The sequence below is a fragment of the Poecilia formosa genome, unplaced genomic scaffold (genome assembly GCF_000485575.1).
Source record: "Poecilia formosa unplaced genomic scaffold, Poecilia_formosa-5.1.2 Scaffold57, whole genome shotgun sequence".
NCBI classification, from domain to species: Eukaryota; Metazoa; Chordata; class Actinopteri; order Cyprinodontiformes; family Poeciliidae; genus Poecilia; species Poecilia formosa.
The window spans coordinates 544168-567189 of NW_006799996.1; the positions used below are offsets into that span (position 1 = coordinate 544168).

The 23022-nt window shown below is 36.3% G+C and overlaps 1 protein-coding gene across 6 annotated transcripts in view; it reads right to left on the bottom strand.

Moving 5' to 3' along the window:
* Positions 1-21162, bottom strand: part of magixb (MAGI family member, X-linked b) — a 68535-nt gene extending 47373 nt beyond the window's left edge. For 2 of the 6 annotated variants that reach the window (XM_016672209.1, XM_016672208.1), the window contains exon 1: positions 20139-20603. In XM_016672209.1, the coding sequence (XP_016527695.1) occupies positions 20139-20221 (83 nt within the window). In that variant the 5' untranslated portion in view covers positions 20222-20603. Of the gene's footprint in view, positions 1-20138; positions 20604-20648 lie in introns of those variants that run through there. The other 4 variants (XM_016672206.1, XM_016672202.1, XM_016672203.1 and 1 more) reach the window with 4 other exon arrangements.
* Between the last annotated feature and the right edge of the window lie 1860 nt (positions 21163-23022).

A 23022-nucleotide genomic window follows, 5' to 3' on the forward strand; every position in this document is an offset into this window, starting at 1 on the left:
GGATGCCACAAACTGACCGAGCACGCTCGTTTCACCAATGTCTCTTCTAATTCAACGACAATAAGTTGTCATTCTTAAATACTGCGCTTTGTGAAGCTCAGATCGTTGAGCTCCAAACAATCTTAGCTTCTGTATTGCTGTAACAAGGAAACGTGTGACATTTAAAAGATGACAGGGTAAAATTATGACCTTCTATTTGCTGACTCACGCTCCTTTAAATAAAAAAAAAAAGATCTACAGCTGTGCTTGTGCTCCTGTGAGGCACAGATGTGATTGGCTCTAAATGTGATATAGATCTCATAATGCGGACAATGATCTATGTTTGATTTTTATAGCCAGAAAGAGATTTCACAGGTTGATGTTTGTGTCAAAATCCAAGCATTTATCCTTTTTTTTTTTACTTTGTTTATTAATTTATATGCTATTTTGAGAACAAGGAGACAGCAGAGAACAAAATACCTGTAATAACAAGAGCGGATGAAATCAAAAGAAAGAGAAAATAAGAATGAGAAGGATGAAATGCATAAGGAATGAGGTAAGAGAGTAATGATAAATGTTAGGGATGTGAGATAAGACTAAATAGGAGAACAGGGATGAGAGGGATGGGGGACAGCAATAAGGATAAGAGCAATGAGATTGAATAAAGGATGAAATGGATGAGGAATGGGAGGGATTGGTTGGCCAGAGGGAAATACGGGAGAGAAATGGAGAAAAACTAATGAGAAGGTTGAGAAATGAGACTGAATCAGAGATGGGAGTGATAGGGGAAATATGGACAAGAGGGATAAGTGGCAAGAGAAACGATAAACAATGTGCTTTTGTTCTGAGTGAATCGGGTGTCAACCTTTAAAGGTCTAGATAGAAAACCATTATCGACTGTCTACCACATGTGAAAAACATATTTTCACATTCAGGTTGAAAGATATCACAATCTGCTTGAGCAGATTCACAGCTACATCAACACGTCCCGGTTTCTATCTGCTGCACCAGCTGGGAAATGTTAAATTAAACTACAGTGTTAACATTTTTATTGAATGAGATTGTTTAAAGGTGACCTATGCTTCCTTAAACAGGCTAGGATAGGTTTATGGGCTAAAAAGAGACGTTCATCACATTTTTTTTTTTTTTTGCAAAATCATTTAGATGATGAAATTTCAGTCTGGTCAGTTCAGCCTATTTTGAGATGTTTGTCACTTTAAATCCAAATAAGCTGCTGCTGGCCAAGACCCCAACTCAAAGTTTACACTCACATGTGAAAATGGCTGAAAACAGATGCACAATTAGACAGCAGTACATCTTTGAACAGGATTAGTAGAGCCTTCTTGTCCTTTCTAGCAGCCATTGTACAGCACACACAATGGTAAAACCAGCTGACTAACGTGCTGGACCTCTGCTTGGGTTGCTAGGTGATGGGGCAGTGCCCATCAATAGAAGCAGCTCATTTTCCAGACACCAAAAAAACGTATTGCCAAAAATCAGTCTGGGTGCTTTTTTCGAAGCGCTTGGACAGAAGCAGTAGAAATCAAAATGAAAGTATAAAAAGGTGCAAAATGTGAATTTAGCTTAGATCCCCTGAAAAATCCAACGAAACTGTTTTTTAAACTGACTTAAACTTTAGAACCCAAGACTAGACTATGTTCCTCTTAAAACAGCAACACTTAATACATGCCATAATGGGTGTCATTAAGTATTTGACATGAAATATAAGCAACACATTAATGGGATTATGTGTTTAAGAAAACACATTTTGGAGTACTCTCTCTAATATACATATATATATATATATATAAATAAATATATATGTATATATAATATTATAATGAGAAGTCTGTTAATCCTGATTTCTTACATAAAATGTGATTAATCTAATTTGAAACTTATTAAATACTCCTAAAATTATCCTTGTTTATGCATGTCTGGCAAAGCTTGCACACAAACATGGACTTGACTCCACAAAATTCTCTTCAATATAGGCTATGTTCATAGAGGAGACCCAAATCCGATTTTCTAAAATCTAGCTTATTTATTTATTTGTTTATTTATTTATTTATTTACCGTGGTAGTTCACACTTCCAAATAAATGCGACCTGTATGTGATCTCTCCTGTGAACTGCAAACGACCTGAAAGTGTCCCGCATGCGCAGCAGAGGGCGCATGCGGGACACGGGAAGAAGAAGAAGTGCTCAGTGTTTGCGGAAGTAAACAAGGATGCTAACGGTGGACCAAAGCTTACGATTTTGAAGTTGTTATCCGACCGGAGCAGCATATTAACAACTTAATCCTCATTATCGTCCGTCATGGTCGTTGTTTTTCTGCCCGCATGCGCGTATCAGGGCGCAGATAGTGACGTTTGAAAAGCATTGACAAATGTCGAAGTGATGTGACGGTCAGGCTAAGATTCAGGTCACATTTGAAAAGATCCGATATCGGACTTAGGACCACATATTCAAGCAGCCTGAGTCGCACCGAGAAAGTCCGATCTGTGTTGTTCAGGCTGTCATGAAAAGATCAGATACAGATCGCATGAGGGTAAACAATAAACAAAAAAACCGGAATTGGGTCACTTCAGGCAGCAGTGTGAACGCAAACATAAAGTAGTGAAGAGTGTTTGAAGATAAATCTCTTTTGATCAAACATTAATATTCCAGAAATATTATGCATGTATGAAACACACCCTAAAAAATTCAGGCAAGCTGAGTTCCTTTTTTTCTGTGTATTTCACACAGCCGAATTCTGCTTTACACAACCTGACACTACCGACTGTCACCAAGCGGAGCTTTGCTCACAGAAACGCAGAGAGAGGCAGCGGCGCACCGGGCTGATAATTGCCGCTGAGTGGTTCCTCGGTCGGACGTGTCACAGATTTCAGAAGGTTTTTCAGAGACGAGGAGCTGCAGGTGAGACTGAATGAGGAGGGGCTTGATCTTTTTTTCTGAAGCAGCAAAGTTTATGCTGCATCACCTGCAATCTTAAAGTGAAAGAATTTTAACTAAACCGAATGGTTCAAAACTATTTTTGTAAGATAATCTGATTTCAAAGATTATTTATGGATGGCACTCTACAAATTTATTGATGACTCAGGAAAAGACATATAAAAATTTAAAATAAATTCATCTTTTATTGCAGAAAATTTATTTATTCAGGAAAAATCCAACTCAGGTCTGGCCTTTTGACTGGTGTTTTGCCAGATAGTTTTGAAAAATATTGACATTTTTGCATTTTATTTATTTCATCACAGTATTTTATTATGATAGTTAATAACTGTTAAGTACTTTGGTCAGTGGTTGTTTTTAAATGTGCTATATTTATTATTAAATATGACTGAACTGAAGCCTTTTTTAATTAAAATTTCTATACAATTTTCTTTTTTTATTGGATAAGAGTGTCTATAAGATTTAATTTTCCATAGGTTGCAAATATAACTTCAAACAAAAGCCCATTTGTCTTTGCCACTTCTCAAAATAGGTAAGACAAGAGAACATGCCATTCAAGTAAGGCTTTAAAATGCAACAAGAAAATCAGCAATAATTAAAACAATTGGAACTGTGACAAACAAGAATGAACAACAAATAAGTTTATTTTGTTACCAAACATTAATATGTTTGATACCAAAAGGATGGTGAGAAAAGCAAATAAACTTTTGTGTGAGATTGTGCTATTTTATTAAAAGATTCACTTATCGTAAAATGTCATATTTTACCCCACAAAGCCACGCTTTTACAACCCTATCCAATATCAAACTGTTAATTATTCAGGACTTTTACTGGGGACGTTGTCCAACTAACAATGTCATTGTGGCTGAAGAGCTGCAGCCAAAAATGTCCAAACTCAATTTCCAAAATTGAGATGAGACGACTTTATTGATCCAAATAGGGAAACACCCAAGAAAATGAACAATGACACAGCACTACCAAAGTCACTGCAACTGGATTAAAGGTGACCTACTGCGCTTCCTTGAATAGGTTTCATTTTTTCCACAAAATCATTCTTAGATCATGTTTTTTTAGCAATTGGACTTTAGCAGTAGAGACCCAAATGGAAGTACGAAAACATACAAAAACTAAATTTTGCATAAAGGTCTCCTATAAATGCCAGTCCACTCTGAAAAGATTAAGAACCATGAAATATGTTTACAAATTCCACTATAAAAATAATAAAAATCAGATTCTAAAATCCTGACATGAGTTTTGAAATTATGATCATACATATAAGAAACATAAAAAATAATCAATCAAATTTTATTTGTATAGCACATTTCAGCAGCAAGGCATTTCAAAGTGCTTTATATAATTAAAATAAAAACAGCATGTGAGAAAGAGATTTAAAAAACATAATTAAAACATAAACAGTGAGAAAGAGAAATAAAAAGCTGTAGAACTTTAGTTGAGACGCCGTCAACTGGGACACCAACCCTTTGGACTTTAGTCAAAACGCCGTTTGACAAGGACTCTAACCTCTCGAACTTTAGTCAAAACGCATAATGCATAAATAACTTAAGTGAACTTAAGTCTACATTTAATTTGAACGACTGGTATAAAAAGTTATTGACAACAATACATTTATTTAAAATTAGCATAAAGTTAGGGTTGGACGATATGGCTGAAAAATGTATCATAATATAAGTGTATCATATATAAGTGTTTTATATATATATAGATAATTATTAATTAGTTTTTTTTGGGTTTTTTTTGTTTTTTTTTGTTTTTTTCAAATATCTGAAATACTACCAAACTGGTGGCTTTACCTTTCCGGTTTTATCCGTAGTTTTCACTCCAAGCCATTGTTTTATTTTTAAGCTGTTATGAGGCAAAGTGGTGGAACTTTAAACTGCAGCTGTGCCAGTTGCTCCGCAGGTTGTTGCTGGGCAACCAAAGAACGAGTGAGTTGCTAGGTAACCAGAGGGTGAGTGAGGCCAGTTGATTCCACCAGCTTAGCTTAACCAGTCGTAAGAGTTTGAGGGACTAAACCTTCTCCTTTGCCTACATCTCCCAGAACGCTATGTGGTTCTGGATCAAATTATTGACATTCTATCAGATACAGTATATTGCCTATTGATATTGATCACTATTGCAATATATATTGCTATTGATTTATTGTTCAGCCCTATAAAAGAATCAGAGCACCACACAATGTTTGCTAAATAGTTTCAAAAGAATATTATGGCAAAATAAATGTTCAGATTATCCTGTGTGTAATCAGTCTCACTAATGCTTCTGAAAACATTCTTCAAGTTATTCTGTTTTAATTCTTGAATAATTGAATCTGCCTGCTTGTTCTTTTGGACAAATATGTTGATCTAAATGCCGAACTTAGGGTTTCTAAACACACTTTTCCAAACAGGAGGCTGAAATCACTTTTTAATTTGTGCTTCATTTAAACGGTTTATGTTATTTGCAGACTGGCTTTAAAAATCGAACCTAAAAAGGACATCCACCCCCGTAAAACCGAGGTCTGCTCTGATTGGTCGACGCCACTGGCCTGAACAGACACAGGCCGCCGCTACATGTCAGCTTAGCTGAAAATGAACAAATTGAGACAGTGATTCAGTGGATATAAATTAGAAAGTGGCCCAAAGCTTAGAATGAGTCATCTTCATTCTTAATTGCATTCCAAGAAATGACAAAACCCATTAGGACTAATATCTATAAAAAGATTTTTTTTTCCTCTGTTGGACCAATGCTGGTTTATAAGTAAGCACAAGATGATGAATGAACATTTCAGGAAGGATATTTTTATTGTCTACAGCAGCGAACATAACAAAATTACTGTCTTTTCAAGCCAAACTGTAAGTATGGCTAAAAATAACAAACTGTCTGGATTACATGCATTACAGTCATAAACATCCGGTTTAGGGGAACACAATATAGGATTTCAAGATTTCCAGCCCTATAAAAAGAATGCTGCATTGAGATTTTTGACCTTTAGGTCAGAGAAGAGCTGACAAACACATATCACGTTTCACCGGCGTCTTCACCAGCAGCGACAAGCTCAGGATCTCTGCAGATCCCCTCCACTGTAGTAACTTCAAACCAAAGAGTCAGGCAGTGTGGGTGTGACACACACACATATTTTACTTAGAGGCTATGCTTGGCTTTATCTTGTTTTATTTTTACAGTGTAACACTTTAGACACAAAGCATAAAACTTAGGCCAGAGGCGGTTATTATTCTGACTGCCTGGTATAAACAGCTGTGAAAATAACTCTACTGTGAACTTTATGTACGCTTGTTTATATACTAAAAATATGTGGAAGAAGGTGCTTCGGTCAGATTAAACCAGAGTCTATGTGCAAAATAAAATAGTTGGTGTAAAACGTCCACTGTGAAACATGGTGGTGGCAGAATCATGCTGTGGTTTTCCTTCATAACGCAGTAATTTCAGCAAAAAGTAGATCTGGAAAAGCTCAGGAGGGCTGAGTACCAATCCAAACTTTCTTCACATTTTCATTTACATAAAAAGCTGAATATTACATAAAAACTTTCCTTTATTTACAACTTTTCAGTAAATCTATCACACATTGGAATATAACGGGACATACAAATTCATTGACTTCTTAACATTTTTATATAATGCATAGCTAGTAACTATGTCAGCTTATTTAAATCTAATTTTTATACTTTAGGCAATTTTACACTTTTCTTTGTCGGCTACGATGGCGTAAAAAAGGAGGAATACATTTCTGCCAAAAATAAATCTCTTGAGAAGTTGAAAATTTGCTTTAAAAAAAGACAAAAAACAACTACACAAAAAAACAACAACAAAGAACTCTTTTTGAGATAAAGCCCATAATGGACATTTCTGATTTTGAAAAGTTGACAATTTGCTAAAAAGAATAAAATAAAATAACCCAAAACAACAAATTCTTTTTGAGATAACATTTTGAGATTTCCTAGAAAAAACTCAGAAATTTTTAAATTAATCTCAGAAATTTTGAGAAAATTAAAAATTTTAAACTTTTGGAAATTTTCTGAGTTTCAAATTGGGAACTTTTTACATTTGAAACTCAGAAATTTTCTGAGTTTGGAGAGTAAATTTTCTAAAAACAAAACAAAAACAAAAAAAAAATCCTAACTTTCAGAGTTTTAAAAGTCAAAAAGTTTCTAATTTGAAACAGAAAATTTCCAAATGTCAAAAATCAAAAAAATTTTTCAAAGATTTCTCAGATTAATTTAAAAATTTCTGAGTTTTTTTTTTTCCAGGAAATTTTATGAGATTAATCTCAAAATTTCAGAGATTTTTGTGAAAATCTACTTTTGGTCCTAATAGTCGTCTGACATACTGCTACCAACAAATCAATGAATCAATGAGTCTGTCTGTCTGTCTGTCTGTCTGTCTACTTTGTAGTGATTAGTATAAAAACCAGCTGCTCATGAGTGAAATAAATTTATTTCATGACAAATTAACTAAGCCGTAATTCCAGGTTTCTTGTTGAACTGCTAATTTATTAAAGTTACATTGATTAATTTTGTAAAAAAGTTCAATATTTCAATGTCAAATTAAATCAATGAAGTTGAAGCAAGAGGGAATATGTTTTTACACTGGGCCACATGATTTTCTTGAAAGACCTTCAAGCAAAAAACGGAGTGTACACCATACGCATTAATTAAGATAAATGAGTAATTGAATTACTTTGCTTAAATTGGTTCTACCAAGGTTGTGAAAACAACAGTTTGTCCGGCAGATTTATTTCAAGGTAAAGCCTAAAGTGCACACTGTTCCACTGAAAGAGTTTTCCTAGCAATAAATGGAAATTAACCCATTTTTTTATTACATTTTTGCTCCCAGATATTATAAGAAGCAGGAAAAGCAATTATTGAGATGCACAATTACTCTCTGAGACTGTTATAAATCCAGGGCACTCACAAATCCACTCTCTGCCAGGGAGTCGCATGTTCAGCTGGCGTCGAGCCAAGACAATAAAAAAGAAAAGCTATTTTTATTTAAGCATCCTCACAGAGAAGAAGGATGAGCAGAAATACAAATGTTTGATTTTATGTTCAAAAGCTGTTTTAAAATGGTGTTTTTGAGTGCAGCGTTGTGTCCAATGCACATATATTTCACTTTTTTCCCCCCATTATCAATAGAAAGTGTCTAAGTGGAAGAAGAAAGCTCCGACTGTCAGCTCTCGTGACTCTCCGCATGTTCCTGATGTCTATGTGGATGCCGGGCCTCATCCTCATCAAAGCCAACGCTCAGCTTGTAGATCACTGGCTGACATGATCGGCTTTGACCGCAGCCCAGTTTGTACAACTTTGGCAAAGGTGAGGAAACTTTTAACACAAGCAGATTTCACTGTGAAATGTTTCCCTAATCAAACTGTGTTTGTGTGCCAGTAGTTATTTTTTTGTTTTAGTTAAAAATACTGTGTAACGAAAGCAAAGTTTTTATGTTCAAATTACTTTAAAGGAAGATAAATGGAGTTAGCAAAATTACATCAAAAGCAAATATATTTAGAGAACAAGGATATAATGTGAAAACTGCAGTAAGTCAGTCTTGATTTAAAGCTGCAGTATGTTAGTTTTATTTTTTTTTAAATGCTTGTTTTTTTAATTTGAATTTTTCCTGACCTGTTAACTTTTTCTGAACTGCTTAACTCTCTCTCACAACCCGTTTTCCTGTCACTCACTGTCAAATAAAAGCCACTGGAGCCAAATAAATCCTTTAAAATATTCATGTGGAACAGGGTTATAGTTTAACATTATTATAGATGTGAAGTTTATTTATTCTTTGAATCTATTTTGTTCAGTAAAGAAGTTGTTTCTCCAGAAGTTAAGTTCTGTTCTGCTGCTCTTGGCGTTGGTGGTTGCCACAGCAACCGGTGGCTGGCAGCTCCTCCCCCTCTGTTGCCGTCGGTAACTGTGGAGCTGCTGGACTGTGCTCATGTGGTGAAAGAAAAACATAAAGTTGTGTGTCATTGGTCTGCAGAGACAGGTAGATCACCCAAAAACTGCACCCAAGTAAGACTAGCACTACTTCAAAATATAATTACTGAAGTAAAAGTAACAAGTAGCCGTCCAAGAAATTACTCAACTAAGAGTAAAAACGTATTTGGTAAAAAGTCTACTCATGTACTGAGAAATTGATCAAATTATCAATCATTTAATATTTGGAAATTACATCATCAGACAGACCAAGGTATAAAGTTGAGTGGAAATTTTGGTATTTTAAGGACGAAAATGGCAATACTTCAAAATAAAAATTTTCCAAATCAATTTCTTTCAATAAAAAAACTTATGAAATTTACAAAAATATTTCAGGTGTGTGTCTATCCCTGGTGAATTTTTGGTTAAAACATGTTTCATTCAATGGGTAGAAAATTCTGAAATTTTGCTCAAACAAGAGTAGCAATACTTCAAAATATAATTACTGAAGTAAAAGTAAAAAGTACAGCATGGTAAAAATAAACAAACATAATGTAATTGAGTAAATATAACTAGTTACTACCCAGCTTTGACGGTACGTGGTGAGAAATCCTGTAATATTCAGTAATTTAGTAAGAGAACCGAGAACAGAGACTTGAGGAACCCCGCTAGTCATTTTTGTTTAGTCAGATTCCAGGTTTTGAACCGGCAACGCACTGATTGCGCAGCAAACGTCTACCACCGTCACCCAGTTTGGACAATTACAGCTTCACGAAGGTCAAGGTTAGTTTGCATAGCATGTTTCTCTAAATTTAGATGAAATAATAATTTGAAAACTGCCTTTCTCTGTTTGTTTACCTGAAATGACAACAGAAAACTGAAAGGGCACAATACATTTCCAGGCCAGTACACTGGCCTGGAAATTTTACTTGTGTTCCAAATTATGTCTACAGTAATACAATAAACTGAAATCAATCAGTTTAGCTAGAGTGTGTTTCATTTTCTGGAAGCCTTTCTGCTTTTTATGTGTGTGTGTAACTGACAGTCCAATGCAGTGAAAGGGTGTCTTCTCTAAATGTGAATTTTGGTGGATATTGATGGACTGACTGTGTGTTCTGTCAGCTAAAATGTGACCAGAATGTCTGAGGCTTCATTTGTCCCTCAGCGAATGCTGGCAGTGAATAAACAATCGAAAAGGACTGGGATTCTTTTTACACCAGCTAACCTTTTTATATACGGTTTCAAAAAGAAAACGATTTATTTCTGGATTAATTGCCCAACCACTGTGACTTTAAATCCAGCACACAAGTGTTACGTGATGTCGATTATTTATATAAGAAAAGATGTGTTCACATTTCACCGGCAGGGATTGCGCCACAATAGTGAGTTCAAAAGATTTATGGAGGAGAATGTGGCGACATTTAATGCTGGAGTCTTTGGAGATTAAACCTTTGCAGACGCTACAAATCATACAGAAGAGCAAATAGTGGCTAATGGATGAATGGATGAGGAAGATGAGAGGGACTAAAAGGGGGGATGAGAGCCAAAAAGCAGGTAAAGTTGATGGATGAGGTCTTTCGGACGACAAAGGAAGATTTAATGAGGAGTGAAAGGATTAGGAATTAGAGATGAGACTGACAAAGGATAAACGGGTTAGTAATTGGGAAAAACTAGTGTAAGAGGGTTAATAGTGAATGAGGGATGAGGGGGATGAGGTTATGGAGATAAGAGTGGCATTATTAAAGGGGACCTATTATGTAAAATTCACATTTTGCATGTTTTTGTAATTCTATTTTAATCTCAACTGTTTCTAAAAACAACCCAAGCATTTAAAAAAAAAAAAACGTTGATGTTTTTTGGTGTCTGGAAAACAAGCCGTTTCAAAAACCTCCTAGTTTCAGTCTTTGGGCATTGATCCGTTGCCCCAGCCAACCCCAGCCCCGTTACCTAGCAACTTAAGTTGAGTTCCTGCACGTTTGGTCAGCTGATTTTACCACTGTATGCGCTGTACAATGGCTGCTGGAAGAGACAAATGTTTTGTTGTTGACTTACCGTTCAGAAACCACTTGCAGCATTCCTTTTCGTTGTGCAGGACGCTCCACTTCTGCTTTTCAAAGCTGAACGGTTGTATAATTGCACATCTGTTTTCAGTCATTTTCATGTGTGAGAGTGAATGTTGAGTTGGGGGGCATGGCCAGCAGTAGTTATTTGGATTTAAAGTGACAAGACACCCTAAAATAGCTCCAAATAGGCAGAACTGAGCAAACTAAAATATCATTATCTAGCAATGATTTGTGCAAAATAAACGTTTTGTAGACTGTAGAACTATATTAGCCTGTTCAAGGAAGAATAACATGTCACTTTTAACGCTGGGATACTAAATGAAACTGACTGATGGATGAGAAGGACGACAGAATGAGGTTTAGAGGGTTGGACATTACTGAGAAATGGGAGGAATAAAAATGAATAACATTTAATTTAATATATGGGATTGAATCAAATGGTTGTAGGAATAATGATGAGAGATAGTAGAAGCAATGAAGAGCTGAGAATGCTTGACAGAACATGAACGGGTGAGTCGGGTAAAAATAGACTCCTGTGTTGTTAGAGGTGTGATTAAGGTGAGACCCTCTTTGTGCTTTTTGTAGTTTTTGTTAGTTGTACAAAACAGATCATAACAGATCAAAGATCAATGTGCTTCTCATCAGCTACCAGCTACAAATGAAGATGAGACACAACGCTTTGGAAATGCACCAATTTAACAATTTACGCTCTAACATAGTCATCCAAAGAGTTCGTACAATTAATTCATGTTTAATTTCAATGACTGGAAAACCTTAAAGCTCTGTGTTTTAAGTTCAATATCGACTTCAATCAACTCAGGAAAATCCTTAATATCTCATCAAAGCATCTACTTTTTATTAGTGTCTTAATTACTTTTTAATTAATTTGATAATTGTTGAATCTTTAAACAAAACATGTCCTGGATTTGCCTTTACAAAAGATAAATTACATTTTATGTCATTTTTGGGTAACGCATAAATTATCTTTAATATTAACACATTTCTAAGACTTCTAACCTGTACTATTATAAAAACAAACTTTGTAATAGAATTATAAGGATCCAGATTATTTATTAATTTTTTTTTGTGTGCTAATTTTAACAGTGGGTTAGGGGTGTCCAAAGTGCGGCTCGGGGGCCGTTTGTGGCCCCCGAGCCGACTGATTTGTTCGGCCCTCCACATGCAACTCAAGAATGATTCGACTTTGTCTCGTCTGTCACAGGAGTTTTATGCAGATGGAGACTTTTTATTTGTAATAAGGGTAAAATTATAATCATCATTTCCTTACAGTGGAAAATGTTAAATACAACACAAAGTTTTTGTCTTTTTATTACAAAGCATTTTGAAAAAACAAAAAAAAAAACAAATCCAGTATAAAATTTGAAACTTAGATGCTTTTTTAAAAAAATAAAAAATAAAGCAAAATTCTTTTTACATTTTTGGTTTTTACTAAAAGAAAAAAAAGACTACTTTTGCTTTATTTTAGTTTTTTTTTTTTTACTTTCAATTTGACGATTTTGATTGATGTGGCAAAATATTTGGAGACCCCTGTAGGAGGCTGTTTTAAATGTTTTAAAATGTTTAATAAATAGCTGAAAAGATGCAACATATGATCAATTAAATCTGTCAGAGATAAAGCCTAATTTGCAGTAAAGACATTTTAAGGTAAATAATGATTAGAGGAAAGATATTTTTAGTAAAGGAAGGTCGACTCATCCCTGAAACTTGTGATGAAGCTCGCTGCTGCTGCTAATCCTTTAGCGTCTTCCTGTGTAAACGCAGAGGGTCAGCCAAGTAAAGCATCTTAAATAACCACAGGCCCTACATTCGTTTGAAATTAAATACAAGTGGAGAGGCAATCAGACGGAAAAACAAACTCGGAGAAGTCTCCCGGTTCGGCAGAGTGTTAGCGCTCTGACTTCTCCCTCCCAACATTTACACTGGAGCAACGTGGGGTGTAGTAAACCCTCACTGATGCTCGCTCACTTTCAAATCTAGGGCACGGGACTGCTCAACACAAAACAGATAGCAGTGACAGATTTAGAAATAAAAGATTATACGCGAGTGAGCTGAGAAACACACACAGAAAAAAATCCTCGTTCTGTCGTTTGCGGAGGCGTTTTGCTCACCAACAGGGCCAGTAAAAGCATTTCTGGGGCCCTCAGCAGCTTTTCTTGGGTGGACCCCATAGCAACATGTCAACACCAAACAATTTATCATTTCTAAACTACTTTGTGTGTAACACATCTTCTATCATTAGCATAATTTGTAATTAGCATTATTATAACTATTGATTTTAACCTTACAGGAGTAACTAAGTAAGAAAAATAATTTGGATTTTGAAATGCAGAGTGGTATTTAAGTTTGCCATTTTGTTTTAACTATTTGAAACACTAAATTTAATATCTTATATTTCCCCAACTGTGGCAATAACAGGAAGAGACTAATCCTTATTATCTATAAAAACAATGCAGAAATTGTTTTTCCATATTTAATAGCATTTAGTTTGCAATTTTCAATGTTATTTAATATTTATATACAGCTTTTAAGAGGTTGATAAAAATGACCAGTTTCTCTTATTTTACTCTGTAGGCAAAACTTTGAGTAAAATGAACATTGTTCTTTTATTCTACTGACAACATGCCTCTGAAATTTAAAGCAAAAATTTAGTATTTATTTGCAGAAAATGAGAAATGGTCAAGATAACAAAAACGGTACAGCGCTATCATACCTCAAATAATGCAAAGAAGACAAGTTCATATTAGTTTAGAAACAACAATGCTAATGTTTTAACTCAGGAAGATTTCAGGAATCAATATTTGGGGAATAATCAGGAGGTTTTCAGTCGGGTTCAGTGCGGTGGGCTCTTAGTTTTTTCCAGAGCTGCATGTATTTTCCATCATGCCAGTTTGATGCTCTTGGGGCCCCCTGGTGGCGTGGAGGACCCTAAATAGCAGGTAAGCCTGCGTATGCTTTGGGCCGGCCCTGCTCAATAACACCCCCAGTCAGAAGATACAAAGTCTGCAGCACATGAAATAAAAAGTACAGTCGTTGCTGTAAACCCTACATCTACAACGGTGTGGGATTTAAAGCTGCTCTGGTGTTGACCACAACAATATTTAATCATTGATGAGCACAAATGTTTGCAGACACACCTGGAAGGATCACAGCCGCCCCCTGACGCTCCCTGTGGGGAAACTGTATATTTAGAGTCAAGGGATCAAGGTCAAGGCAGGGGGAATGCAGCACAGCGTGCGCTTCTTTTATCTCTGCAGAAAACCAGCGGGACAAGAGGGCTTCTTTTACCCCACAAACATTCCTACGCCTTCAATTTGTTCACATTTTGCTTCATTACAGCCTCTAGTTTCAATGTATTTTACTGTGACGCATCGACAAAAAGCAGCGCATAACATGGCGGATCGATATCTATATCAAGATAAAATTTTAATTTGGAATTGAACTTTCTCAACTCTACCTCAGAAGAGATTTTGCTTTAAATTACTCTCAAATAATACCTTGTTTATTTAGGAAAAATGAACTCAAATCATGTTATTAAAGTATTTTGTAGATACCTACTAACTTTGTCGAAATTCTGCCCTGATTTGAACAAAACAATTTGGATTAAATATGGTTTTAAATGGAAGTTTTCTTTATTTTATTATTTAAATTCATAATTTAAAAAGTTAGATTTAACAGCTTCATGGGACATTTAATTACTTAATTGCACATTTCAGCATTTCATATATTTAATTATTTATTAATGTATTTAATAAATTATTTATGTATTTAACTATTTAGTGGTAAATTAAATTATTTAATGATATTTTTAATAATGTAATGCATTATAAAATTACAAAACCACATAAAGGTCAAGAGTATCAGTATTGATGTCAACAATACAGGTTTTTTATTAATTTGTTATAATCACACTTTTCTACTGCATAAATATGAAGAAGGAAAAGCATAAATTAATGCATTAATAATTCCTTTTTACTTAACCACATCAAATATGGAAATAATTGCCTTCAGAAGTCACATAATTAGTAAATAAAATCTACTTAATCCCGGGTAATCCCCGCTCATACAAAAGGCTGGCCAAAGTTAAAACAAATTTAGGTTATAAAATTATATCCCACACTGCAAAATCACAAAATGTTACTTGGTAATTTTTGCCGAGTTTCTAGTGCAAGTATGTTAGTAAACTTGAAATGAACAAAACTGACTCACAAGTAATTTTTCTGCAAGATAAAAGAGCTTGTTTTAAGTAGATAACGTCTTAGTATTGATAAAAAAAACAAAAGTACTAGTTCCACTGGCAGATTATTTCACTTAAAAACATGAAAAAATATCAAAATGGCCCAGTCAAAGTCCACACTCTGAATCTCAATGTGCAAAACTGGTACACATAAATCACAAAAGACTTGGTTCTTCAAAGTACTGACTCAATACAAATGATCAGACCTTTTAGTGATCTAGTGTTGATAAATCAAATAAAATCTGATGTTTTTGGTTGTAATGTGACAAAATATGAAACTTCAGTTGGTTACTCCCCTGCCTGCCATCCAAGATCAGCTCTCATCAGGATGAAGTGCCGTTTTAATTAAACGGAGCAGATCTGCTCCTCGACTATCTGATGGATAAGAGAGGCGGAGCGCAGTGAGAGAGAGATTAGGAAAATTAAAGGTGGATGAAACAGAAAATAGATACAGCCTGGGAGGAAAAAGAGAACAAACAGAGAGGCGCGCTGCAGCCTCATAAAGGAGCGGCTAAAATCATAATAACAAAATGAATAATTCAGCAGCGAATGGGGGAAAGGTTCAGTTCACTATAATGAGCGTTTTTGTGAGGTCGTAGTTTTGTAACCTAAGCAAGCCTTTGAGCGTGTGGCTGTGTGTGAGTCGGAGAGATACTGCTGATTCAGTGGGGATGGATGAAGGTGACCCTCTGCTGCTCCTGCCGCCTGTCTCTCCTCCTCATATTGATCCCAGTTGTCCAACTCAGATCTCACTCAAGGATACACTCATTGCCTCCTTGATATTTCAAATACAACGGTGTGAAAGCTGTAACTCCATGCCTGGTCATTGAGGAGTTGCTGATCTCCCAGCTAAGTTAGAGTAAACCACAAAATGCAGTTCAGTTGATCAAATTTTAGAGTGCATTCACACCAGCCCTGTTTTGATTTGCTTCAATAAAACTTTAGTTTGTTTCTCTAGAAAGTCTGGTTTGTTTGGTGTGAACTCTGTGTCGAACTCTGGTCTGCCTACAAACTTCAATCTTTGTTTGGTTGAAGTGAACTCTGATTCAGTTTGAATGCATATGTGTATGCAAAGAGGACCAGAGAAGCTCCAAAAGCAGGAAGTGGACTATAGTGTAGGGCATTCTGGGTAAATATAACCAAAACAAACATGATAATCCAGGGCGAGCGTGAGAAATGGTTTGTAGTCTTTTCCCACTATCACTAAAATCTGATGCTAATTTTTGTTTACATTTCGTGAAGAAGAAAGTTGCTCTATGTCTTCTTCAGAAGTTTTCATGTCGTTTCCTTTAATAGTTCTTGGTTCAGCGCCCCCAGTGGCGAGGAGGGGGAATATGTTTTTCATTTAGTTTGGATCGTTTAACTCAGTGCAGCGTGAAAGCGAACCACAGTGCCTGAAATTGTCACAAGTGTTGCCGTTTTGGTCCTTCATCAGACCAAGTGTACCAAACTATTGAGTGCAAAAACACCCTTAATTTGGTTTGGTTGATCAAAACTTAGGATGCATTCACACCAGCCCTGTTTAGTCCACTTTAATCAGACTCTAGTTCATTTGTCTCAAAAGTCTGGTTCGTTTGGTGAGGTGTGAATGTGCAATCAAACTCTGGTCTACCTAAAAACTTCAACTATGGCTTGGTTGAAGTGAACTCTGGTGCAGTTCGAATAAGCGGACAAAAGACCGCTCCAAAAGGAGGAGGCAAACTATGGCACAAGGATTCTGGGTAAATATAACCAAAACAAACATGATAGTCCTGCTCTAGAGGGAGAAATGGCTTGTGTTTTTTACCCAAAGACAAAGGAGAAATCCTACAACTGCTCATATCTGATGCTACTCCATTTTGTTTGCATTTTGTGAAGAAAGAAGTTGCGCTCTTGTCTTTTTCAGAGGTTTTCAAGTCATTTCCTTCAGTAGTTCTTGGTGCAGCACCCCCACAGGTGAGGAGGGAAACAGGTTTTTCAGTTAGTTTGGGTTGTGTGACACAGTCCAGTGTGAAAGCGAACCACAGCGGCTGAAAATGTAACAAACATTCCCAAATCGAACTCAGTCTACTAGATTTTCAGGTGTGAAAACACCTTTAATCTGTAAATATGCAAGCACATGGCGCCACACTTCTGGCTCCAATGTGTTGTTGTTTTCATACCAGACTGCACACAAACAGTTGAGAACTAAGAATAGAGCAGGCTACAACTGCAGCATTCAAATGCAGTGGCTGGGAGCAAAGGTTTGGACCACATATGGGAGAATGTGCCTGCGTAGACCTGCACCGTCAAGGGTAAACTACCACACACACACACACACCCACACGCTTTCACCTCACCTCAAAACATCAGCATGAATATGCATGATGCCGAAGGACGCAGGAGAAACATAATTAGACAATCAACAACTCCCAGATGACACGCATTACTACGACAGACGGGATGTGCCCCTCACTTCATCCTCCCCTCTTGTTAGCAGTAAAAAGCCGAGTCGTGCTCATACGTCAACATGAATTCCCACTTACTAGTGGCTCAAACTTGGGCAGGGAGCTGGAACGAAGCAGAAAACAAACCGAATAAAAGCCAGAGGTTCGGCACAGCGAAGGATGGGAGCCGCATGTGAAGACAACCCAACGTGAAATGTAACTCCTCCTCAAATTAATTACAGAATTAATGCTTCAGATTCAGAGCAGACACTTTGAAATGAACCAAGACACACCTTGAAAAACAGACAGCCACACACACACATACACACACACCTCTCACCCTCACACTGCTGCAAGGCACTCTGGTGCACGCTCCAGTTCACGTGCACGCTCCTGTGCACGCACGCACACCTGGCTGCGAAGCACACAGTATACATTTGAATGTGTGAGTTATTGCTGGCAAAATGGGAGCAGGTGTGCTGAACAAAGGCTTCTGTTTAGATTTCATTAAACCAATTTGTGGAGGAGATTGGAAATTTAAAACAAATCCAGGAACGGGATCAGGGAAGTCGCAGAAGCTTCTTAAGCTTTCAGATGGACTAACAGAACCAGCGACTCGGCCGAGCCGCTTCCTGCGCACCTCGTAGCGACACTCCATCACATTATTAAAGGTAGTTTTCTGCATATTTTTAGCATTTGGTTATCTTTAATTTAGCGTCAACCACTGTAGTTACCCTAAATCAGCTGTTTAAATTATTTTTACCTTTCTCTGATTATTGTTTTACTTAAATGTACATTAACATTTTTATTTAATTTTACAATTTTCAGAAAAGATATTACTTTCAAAAATAATTTAAGGCTTAGTTATCATTGTTGTTGTTATATGGTTCATATGTACCAATAAAGCATTTATACTGTTTTCATGTATTTTAACACATAATGTTCCTTTGCAGATCTGCTTTTTTAGAAAATTTAAACAAAAGTTCATCTCACCAAACTGGAATATTACCAGAAATTTCCTTCTGATGGGGTTCGTTCGTCAGATTAAAAATACCTCTAAGCAGGTATTAAACACAGCTTTCATTAAGCCGACATTTCTGTACTGAAATGTTTTTTTTTATTGGTCTGATGTAATATTTTAATCTCCTAAAAACAGAAATAAAAGCTTAAAAACAGGAGTTTTTGTGGAACAAATCTACATTTTTCACTTAATCAAACAACTGAACTTTTCTATTATATTTAGACGACCAAGTAAATGTGATTTTTAAAACAGAAATATCAATTTATATTGAAAAGTTTGTACATGCACTGACCAGTAAATACGCTTATGCTTAAATTATTTCACCATTCTCACTGAACTGCAGGTCAGATAAGTGAACAAGCCGATCAGCTAAAGCAATATCATGATTATTTAGTTATCTAACAAACTACTCCTTTTGCTTGTGAACTTTTTAGCTTTACCACACTTTTTCCTTCCATTGAACTTTCCATATACTTAATATACAACTCAGATTACCAAGTTTTCAGTTTATTCAGGTCATTTATATAAAATGACCTGGGATAAAAAGAGATTTAGCTGGATGGCAGGACAAGAAGAGGGAAGTATCACTACTATTAATAATAATATTGTCCCTTGGTGGGGTCAGGAGGTGCTGGTGCCTGTCTCCAGCTAATGTTCTGGGCGACAGGCGAGGTTATCCTGGACAGGTTGCCAATCTGTTGCAGGGCAACACAGAGACAGACAACCATGCGCACACACACACACAGGGAGAATTTAGAGAAACCAATTAACCTGACAGTCATGTTTTTGGACTGTGGGAGGAAACTGGAGCACCCAGAGAGAACCCATGCATGCACAGGGAGAACATGCAAACTCCATGCAGAAAGACCTGGGAATTGAACCCAGAACCTTCTTGCTGCAATGCAACAGCTCTACCAACTGCGCCACTGCACAGCTTTAATAATAGTTATTATTCAAAATTTTATTTTTAATGTCCTTTATATCTTGAGATCTCAAAGGGACACTACTTCTACTACGACTAATACTAATAATTTGTATGTTTTCACATACAGATGTCACATTTTAAATTGAATTTCACGTATTTTACATTTTAAGTAAAAAAATGATCAAATACAGTCCAGATTCCCATTAACAATGCAATAAAATTTTAAATCAGAAATAACCTATACTGTATTGAAGTCTTACTTATAACTTTTCCCCTAAAGGATGTGACGCCCCAACATCGTGCAGCCATGGGTGTAGAGCCATATCATCCATATCAAATTAACTTACAACAAACAAAACCGGCTACAAAAGAAACTCTCATTTCATTTTTGACTTTTTTTAGATGCAAACTCACCAGACACCATGCTGCCAGTCACACACACACACACATACACACACACACACACACACACACACACACACACACACACACACACACACACACACACACACACACACACACACACACACGCACATACACATTTGGATTTCACACAACAGATTCTCAAATTTCTCATATTTAGGCAAAAAACAAGAGTGAAACACTGACCTGCCATGCCGTTGACACACACACATTCTCTTCAAGCAGCTCAGCCTTTCAAAGAGGATCCGTTTGAACGCGTCTATATACATTGACCCTGCTGAGGTTACAGAACAAGCCAGCACTTTAATATTTTCTCACGAATCGCTTGATTTGAAATAGAAGCAGCAGCAGCAGCAGCAGCGGGACGAGCCTCGATAAATGCTGAGGAGACGCGATCGCCGCAGAGAAAGAGAAAGTCAGACACGATGCGCGGCTGACGGGATGTTTGGACACTACTGATGCTCTGAGAGCTCCGTGGTGATCTTGTAGAGAGGGAGAACGCGGAGCGAGAGAGAGAGAAACAACACACACACACATTTACACACACACACACTATCAGCCAAATCTGACAGCGCCGCTTATAATTTTATAGCAGCTGCTGCACAGTTGGGAGCAAACAGCGCGTACAGGATGGATGAGCTTGTTCAGAAGGAGCTATTTTAACTTGTGCAATTCACAGAATAATCCATTTCTTACCTCCATATTCGCCGCCCGTCGCCTCGGATGCGTTACTCTCCCAGGTCGCCCAGGTATCGAAGCGCAATTAAAGTAGAGGAAATAAGAAAAAACAAAACCACCAAGTAGGCTACTGTAAGTTTAAGGGAAGTAAAGGTGCTGTCGAACTTGTTCCCAGACGCATTGCTGCAGAAAGCCGAGCTCTGGGGTAAATGGGATGAGTGCGGTCAGGTTGATGATCCTGACATGTTCTTTGAGCGCAATGACACAACAAACGAGAAGGTTATCCATGAGAAGTTGATGAGGGAGGAGGATAAAGGAGTTAAAACGCCGCCCACACCCGCCCAGTGTTTCTATCTGAGACCTACCTGCATCAGCAGCATCGCTTTCTGCTTCGGTTTTGCTTCCGGGACGAACATGCGTGAGAACGAGGTGAAAACTTGAGTTTTTCCCAAAACATGACGCACCGGGCCATGTCGTCTAGAGGCGATACGAAGCCATGCTAATGTTGAATAGCTGAGAATTTAGTGCTTAAAACTGTTAAACTTACCGAACTGCAGGTGCTTCTTAATACATTGGAGCAGGGGTGTCTAAAGTGCGGCTCGGGGGCCATTTGTGGCCATTAGATTAATTTTTATGGCCCCTGACAGCAATTAAAGAATGGCACAAATGTGTTCACCTAACACTTTTAGTAGTTTCTTTTTTAGGATATTTTTTCAAGTTTAAATTTTAAATGTAATTTTTTTCCTTGAGTTATTATTATTATTATTATTATTATTATTATTATGTAATATGTATAATCCAGCATGTTTTTACTTAGAAACAGACTTTGGCATTCCCATCCATTTCATTTGGATGAATATAACAAAGGTTGTAAAAGACAGTTCTTATTTTTGTTGCTGGGAGGGAATAAACTAAAAACATTTTCTAAATGTTTTTTTTTATTTAAAAAAAAAACAACCATTCATGTTAATGTTTACATTTACCTTAATGTAAATATTAAGGTAAATTAAAAAATATTACGTGTTATTTATTGTTGTACCAGTTGTTCACAATAATGTTTTTTGTGATATTAAATGGAGAATTTTTTTTATTTTATTTTTGCCCTTGAATATTTTTCGGGGGCAATCATTAAACATGGTGCTGTTAACATGCTCCTTTTCAAGCATGTTAAGATTATTGTATTACAAAATATGTGTCTTTGCATTCTTTGTCCATGTGTGTGATTTTATACTCTATTATGTTCAAAATAAATAAGACTCACCTTATAACTAGCTAATGGACAGTGTATAAATATGTTAGGAACTAAACAGTTAACACTTTATAAATCATTAATCGCATCATGCATTAATTAAATGACTAAAAGTATTGCTAAATATTTAGCCAACTCTATTCATATTTCAACCAGAGTTGCTAAATTAAACACTAACTTGTTGTAGGTTTGCTTCACAACTTTACTTTAAAGCTCTCTTTGATATTTATATTGGAATAATAAAGTACAATGCTATATGCTAAAGAATTATGATTACAAATGTTCAATGTGCTTAAAGGTTTGTCTGAAATGTTTCATTTAAAAACTCATGAAATACACATCTAAACAGATTTGGCAAAGACTGGTCAGTTTTTCTCTTTCTTGTCCATTTTTATTAAATGATAAAAAACTTATTAATGTCTTGTAAAGAAGTTTGTAAGAAGCCTTATTGTCAATCGATACCAAATCAGAATATTATTAAAAAGGAATTTTATTTCTAAAAGTGAAAATTTGAAGGAATATCGAGATTAATTTATGTACAAAACTTTTATTTATGTTAACGTGGATAGTTATCGCATATAGCTAATGGAATCTGAAGAACATTTCTGAGATTATTTGAATTTTTACATACAACCAATAAAAAATGATTTGTAAAACAGAAATGTCATGTAATGGCCATGATGCAGCCCTTATAAACATGTGGAAGGTTGATGAGTTCACAGTTTTTCTGCAGAGTCGCAGACATACCCAAAAGGAGGCAATCCACAAAACTGCAATAGGTGTTCAGTAGTCCAAAGTTCTCTGTGACGTAATGTTTGTTGCTGAGAAATGCTGTACAAATAAACCTGCCTACGCTTGTCTTGCCACCATTATTATTGTTTGAAAAACAAAAAAGTCAGAAAAAAGAGCAGAGGGGCTCAGAATGGCAAATGGGACGTAGGCGATTCCCCACAAGATGCCGCCCTGGGTGGTTGCCCAGAAACCGCCACTGTGTAAGTGGAAAATAATTGTAAGTAGCAAAAATAAAAGCTTTAAAAGTATCAGTCTGTGTGCAGTTAATCTACATAATATGTTTCTCTTTAGGAATTGAGTTGTTGAAATAAATCAACTGTTGAAAAATATCTTAATTTATTGAAAGATTAT